Raw genomic sequence first — 6,497 nt, forward strand, 5'->3', positions numbered from 1 at the left:
TATGGCAGATTGTTGTATGTGGGTTAACACTGTAATTGCACCAACTGACTGATTTGTTATGGTTAATTACGTAAGTCATGCAGCAGAGAAGTACCAAGAACACAAAAGCTGTCAAGATGTTGCTACTGCAAGGCGTTTAAGCTAGTGCAAAGTCACTGAGCATACTCAATATCTATAGAAACATGAGTTGGTAGATGTTCTGACTGAGATGTATTTGACCACATTCGAAAGCAAGTAACATACCGCATATTTCTGAAGTGGAGTCCTCAAACATCCATTCAACACTTTCCATAAAACAATTGTCAATCTAAAGAAGGAGGTAGTAGGCTTAGCATGTAATTGGTCACCTTTCAATTAAAGTTTCAAAGTTCTTGGTCCAACCATTAAAATCATAATGTCAACATGGCACCAATTGTCCTTTCAGACATCAACAAGCAAAGGCCAAAAATCTCAATTAAAGGTTTTTCTTGGTTTTGCCTTATGTAAAATATTGATTGGTGACAGTGAACTCCTTGGGGACACCAGTGGGGATATCCTGTCACTTGTCACTGTGTCATTGCTTGACATCGTGGATCCATCGATCAAAGAAATACATAATGAACTGGTGTGTCATTTTGACTCGTCATTGATTTCCATATTAGTTGCTGATTGATACAAGCTTTAAATGTCAAGTAGACATTGATCAGGCCAAGGGGCCAGCAGTGCCCTGGGATACTGTGTGACTCCACATCTATGTGACTTTGCAGGCTTCCATCTTGCTCTGTCCATTCATCTTGAGTGTAGAAAAAAAACACAAAATACCAGCATGTGCCTATGTAGTACAATTCACATTTATTAAGATTTGTCAAGGTCTGCAATTTTCGAAATATTGTTTTAAGGGCCCTCAATTACTGTTGCTGTACATCAGTGAATACTGCCATTCTAATATTACAGGTGTCACATTGTTTTTTATTGTGTCCGAGTATCAAATATCATGTGCTTTATCATGCCAGCCTTTATTATTAGTATGTTATGTGCACAGTATGTGCCTATTAAGACAATTGGGCAAACCCAATTAATATGTTATATTATTTTTTTGTTTGATAAAGGTTTCAAGATAATAAATCAGTGTTTCCTAGTGGAATTGTGCTATGCTGGACCAAGCTGGGAATAATAAACCTAAACTGTAGCTCTGATCAATATAAACTGCTTTGTCATCTTGCACTGTGTGTTGCTATGACTCCATGCATGTCCATATCGCCAAGCATCCATCCATTCTTTCATATTTGTTTCATAAATACTGAAAATTAATTTGAGTTCTTGACTTAAGCTAAATTTAATATAAAATTAAAATCTAGCTAAAAAAACTTACATCTATACCAGAAGAAAATGTGTACATTTTCAAACAGGTCAAGTAACAGGATGAAAACAACAGTTTCACAATCCTCAAACATAATCTTTTGAAATAAAGCATTGTTTGGCTGTGATGTATGTTTAGGATTATGTCTTAATCCTTTCCATCGACTTCTGTCACTTAAATATCAAAACACAATGAACAGAGAACATATGAAGCCATTAATAAAAAACTACTATTGTAAAGACTATTGAGGTTAAATCTCAGCTTCAACTTATACCCATATATCTACCATTTACACTTCCAAAGGCAGATGACACTGTTTAGACTAGGCCAGGGCAGGACTGTTACACCTTGTACTAATAGAACACCAAGAATAAAGAGCTCTACAAGAGCATGTACTCGGAGAGACAAGGTTAATGAGGCAGGATTCAACGTTTTACTAACACCTCCTCCAGACAGTACCACTGAAACTTTATAATAAGTCTCACTTAAATAGGGATGACGGTGCTCAGTGAAAAAAAACATGTAATTAAGTATGGTTGGATTTACTTTCAAGAGTTAAGCACTTGTTAGCTTCAGGCAGGTAGACTTGTAGTAGTTAAGATTTGATAATGATTTTTGGAGTACAGACTTGGTATCTATGGCGCTTTGGTTCTGCTTCACAAAAGTGTTCTGCCTCAGTAGGCCTACACCCAATCTAATGCTACGTTTACCCTATAGCATGAATGTGCTTATGTTTTCAATGCAATCCCTGTAGAAAAGCTCAACTTTTGAGAAAAGCTCAACTTTTGGGTTTGTAAAGTATGTACTTCTGGTGTGTATAACCAACCAGAACACTGATTTTGTAAAACTCAGGCATAGTGGCCTATCAGTAGGCAATGTAGTACAAAAATGTGGAGCACGCCCACGCTTTTCGGACAGATCATTAAATATATAAAGTAATGGCAAACAGGTGTGAGATTGTGGTTGTTCGAGATCCGCTTTGCCTAGCCTTGAATGTAGACGAGAGAAGGCGGTAGCAGGGGGAGAGAAGTGAAAAACTTAAAGTCGGACAGTCAGTAATCAACAAGTCGTTTCCAATCATAAAGTTGGCTTGGGTTGGCGGTGGAGAGCAACTGCAGCGCCTGACTCGGCCGCTCTCGTGAGATTGTTGTGGTTCGCATCACCGTGACAATCGGTGACATCTCAACGCGTCAGACCACATTTCTACCTGGCGTGCAACTAAGCCAAGCGGTGATTGGTGCTACATCCACCTGGCTGATCTCAAACAAGCCTAACGTGTTCCAAATTTCTACAAGCTTCAGAGCAGACCTCACTTAAGAATTAAATGAAACGACCTGCACACGGAAAGTCACGTAACAGCCAACCAACAAAAGACATAATGTAATTTGGATGTTAGGCACTGATCAATCCAATGGCTTCAAATAATTGAGATGTGGTTTTGAATGGTTTCCATAAAAAAGGGCCATTCAATATTCAAGTGAGCAAGCTGAAATTGCGTCGAATAAAACAATGTAGGAGGGTAGTGTGCTATCAGTGTTAGCTGAAGTCAGTTCGCCTTGCTTATCTGACAGGTTTCCATTGCATTTTATAGGCCAACCTCCTTCATCAAAGCGATTAAGCAATTACGCTGATTATGCTGCGCTAAAGAAATGGGGAAGCGCCCTTGAGTATTAAGTACTAAGCATTCTGCGAGATAACAGTTGATTTTGTGCTGGATGAGAATGAAGCTTGTTTTCTTTCATCCCTGACCTATTGGTACAGGTTGTCAATTTAGTTTTCCTTGCGAGCAAAAGGGGGAGTCTAGGTGTTTTGGCAATGACACCGTTTAATTTGGGTCTTTTATCATTTTGATGGGCTATAGGCCTATTGTTTACACTCTTTACTGAGGCATTGCCTTATTAGACACCACTCCACAGAGAATCCAACTTTCAAGATCAGATGCCAGCTTAGTTTTTCTAGGGGGAAGATGAGATAGCCTATGATTTTGTCTTACTAATTAGATGTAAGTCCCATGTAAGTATATGAAGAACTGCAAAGTGAACCTTTATGTCAAAATAATCCCTTGACCTGTGTTCTATCTATTTATATGTCAACTGTTGAATAATCGAATTAAATCGGAATGCCTTGGCGCTGTAGGAATCGCTAAGCTTTTCCTCACCAATCGAAACCCGATACCACAGTGCCACCAATCTGCGCAAATCATGTAGTTACTATTGTGATTTGTTTGAAAAATAAAGACTGTCACGTTTTGTCTAAAATATACCGTGAAACTTTTTATGACAAACAGCAAAGTACGCCTGAATTGGTGCAGTAAGAAGCCAACTTTTTCCAACTGTTAATGACCGTCGAAGATGTCCTTATCCTCAACAAGACGTTTATATGCGCGGGCGTATCTGTCCACCCGTGTGGAGACAGAAGAAAGAACATGATTGTTAGAGGATGAGAGATGAAGGTACTGAAATTTTACCTCGGGAGGATATCTCAAGGAAGAGACGGGGGTCAGCTGCTCGTATTGCGGCGGTGTACTTGTCTTCTGTTCCGGGAACCTGAGCCTTCTTTTCGGGCATGAGTCGGACTCTGAGTCGCCCTCCTTCAGCACCTAACCACCATTCCAAAATACGTGTAAGGTCCATTTCCAAGAAAAATGCAGGGGTTTCCTCGTAGACAGCTAGTCCCCCGCATCCTGTTCTGACTATTTCCTCCCCAATTTCCACGACGACTTGATTCGATTTTCGACTGGCTTTTGTCAAGCCTAAATTCAGAACTTTGGACAGCGGCCGTTTGAAGCGAGAGGGGAGCTGTCCAGCATTAGATGAATTCCCTTTGTTCACCACTGTACTATCGATTTCTGCCAACTTTGGGTCAACAAAAGTTGAAATTGTTTTTTGTAAGGGTATGCAGTGCATTCTTAAGTTAGCACGCACCGTGTAGCAACCGTTAACAGTCAGACATTCACCGTTGAGTGGCCGTTTAATAAACTCTGCCAAGTAATACCTCAAAAGAGAAGGGACAGCAAAATCCACGGCGAGATTTTTCCTCTTAAGTCTCGAGTTGTATGTTTGGTTGGAGTCCTTTTTACCTATAGCATCAGCGCTGCTGTTGAGGAGACCAGCGGTGGAAAGCGCAAGCCCTGCGGTGGTCCTTTGCGAGGCGCACTGCAGCTCAAATAAAAATGCCGCAGACCAAATAAACAAGTAAAATATCCTGGTCGTCATGCTTAAATAAAATAATTTCCCTATTGAGGCTGCTTCTCCGCTTTCTTAGGTTTCACAGACACAGCACAAAATCAAAGACTGAATCGATGATCATGCGGCTTCTGAGGCTCTCGCTTGTGCTCACCCACGGCAAAAGGAGGGGGGACTATTGCCTCACATTGGTGATAGTGTTGGCTGATACTATCCTTCGTGAAATCGGGAAAGTGGCATCCTTTTCCCAAAAATTATGTAATTTGTTAAGGGGTTGTTCCAAACGACTCGCACTTTCGGCCTCTGATTGATATGCCAGTCGGGTCTGCTGCAAAGGTTCTAAAAGCCTCCTTACACAGTTGTGGTGGTACAAGTAGCCGTTTTATCAGCAAAGAGATTTCGTGACGTTTTCTTTTTTCAAGCTCTAACTATCCACTGGCCGGTATACAATTTCTTACTCCTTTGGAAGTGGGCTAGACAATGTGGTCTGTCCACCGCTGAAGCTTTGATTCACATTCGGAGTTTTAAAGATGTCCAGCATAACGTGGAACTTTAAAATGCAACGATAGATTCACTTCGGTTATCGATCATCGTCTTTCCATCATCTGTGCAGGCAGTGAAGTTGTACTGCCATTCCACAATTCAACGTATCCATCCGACAGATGTGGTTTTAGATGGGTTTTTACCGCGCGTTTTTGTGCGTCATCTCGTTCCTTGCAAACTCACTTATAGCGTTGCAGTGACGTCAATAAAGCAGTTATTCCAAAGATACACGTGTGCACGATTAAACGGTGAACGAAGGAGTCTTCTGTCGTTGAACGCCTTATGGGTACACGACAGGGAGCAATAGACCAAACCCTGGGCACACTCGTTGTCGAGCGTAATTGTTATGGCACCTGCGGCTCTGCACAGTGTTCCGGAATTAGTTTCTTAATGAATTTCGATGAATCATCAACCCTTTGCCCGGAAATAATTAGGCCTAAATTACCGTTCTCCAACACCCTAGTTGTTTGTCTTCTAATTGTTGAGTTTGTTAAGCCAAGTGTTTGGGAATATCACCTCAATATGTCGTTATAGTCTAGTAGCCAATGTGATCTCTCAGAAGGATAACTTCTTGTTGCAAAAACTGATGCCAGCTCTACAGTTGCTAGCTCAAGCGTGTATTTTTTCTCTCGCTCTCTATTGCTCTATCTCGCTCTCTCTCGCTTTCCCTCTCCCTCTCTCTCTTTCTCTCTCTCTTACACACACACACACGCACACGCCATCTCTCCCTCTCCAGATTGATTTACCATTTGTCAGTAGTAGCATGTAGCCAAAAATTTTAATCAAATGTAAACTGAATCTGTTGAGTACGCACTATAATTTCAACATGTAAAGCTTTTTTTTAAATAAATTCTGATAAAATGACCATCGAAATTAATCGTTGATCCTCATCCATGAACGCTAGATGGCACTGTTATACACAAAAAAGTATTTACATGATCTGTCTCTATGACCAATTAATTTAAGCTCTTATAGTTTATAGCTTTGAACTTTTTAACCATAAAACATAATCACTCTTACAAAATGAAAACCTATTTGATAACTGTATTAATTTTTGTATTTAATGACAAGTGACAGTCTAGCTAAATGTAAATTAATCTTATTAATTAAGTGACATTGTGGCATCCGGCTTGCGTCTTGATCTCAGCAACATCAGACTTTATCAACAATTAATTTGACAATAGCCAAAGTTACACAGTCAAGAAGCCTTTCGGTATCTCCAGTTATTCAGTAAGTACACACACAGTATTGAAATGCAAAGACTTAAACTCGCCACTGCCAATTTTGTTCCAATACTGTAATATCTATACTTTATTATCTACTTTTAATACAATTACTTTGATGCCAACAGTCAGTACATAGGCAGTATGTGACAGAGGAGCATTTAATGTGGTTAATGACAATCATGAATTCAAGAGATGAAATTATGT

At 40.1% G+C, this 6,497-nt stretch overlaps 1 protein-coding gene across 1 annotated transcript in view; it reads right to left on the minus strand.

Annotated features, from left to right (window-relative positions):
* alk (ALK receptor tyrosine kinase) overlaps positions 1-4,554 on the minus strand; it is a 208,494-nt gene extending 203,940 nt beyond the window's left edge. The window contains exon 1 of the mRNA XM_084683172.1: positions 3,807-4,554. Coding sequence (XP_084539298.1) covers positions 3,807-4,554 — 748 coding nt within the window. The remainder of the gene's footprint in view (positions 1-3,806) is intronic.
* Between the last annotated feature and the right edge of the window lie 1,943 nt (positions 4,555-6,497).

The sequence above is a fragment of the Hypomesus nipponensis genome, chromosome 3, assembly GCF_054491055.1.
Source record: "Hypomesus nipponensis isolate SF chromosome 3, ASM5449105v1, whole genome shotgun sequence".
In the NCBI taxonomy this organism is placed as follows: domain Eukaryota; kingdom Metazoa; phylum Chordata; class Actinopteri; order Osmeriformes; family Osmeridae; genus Hypomesus; species Hypomesus nipponensis.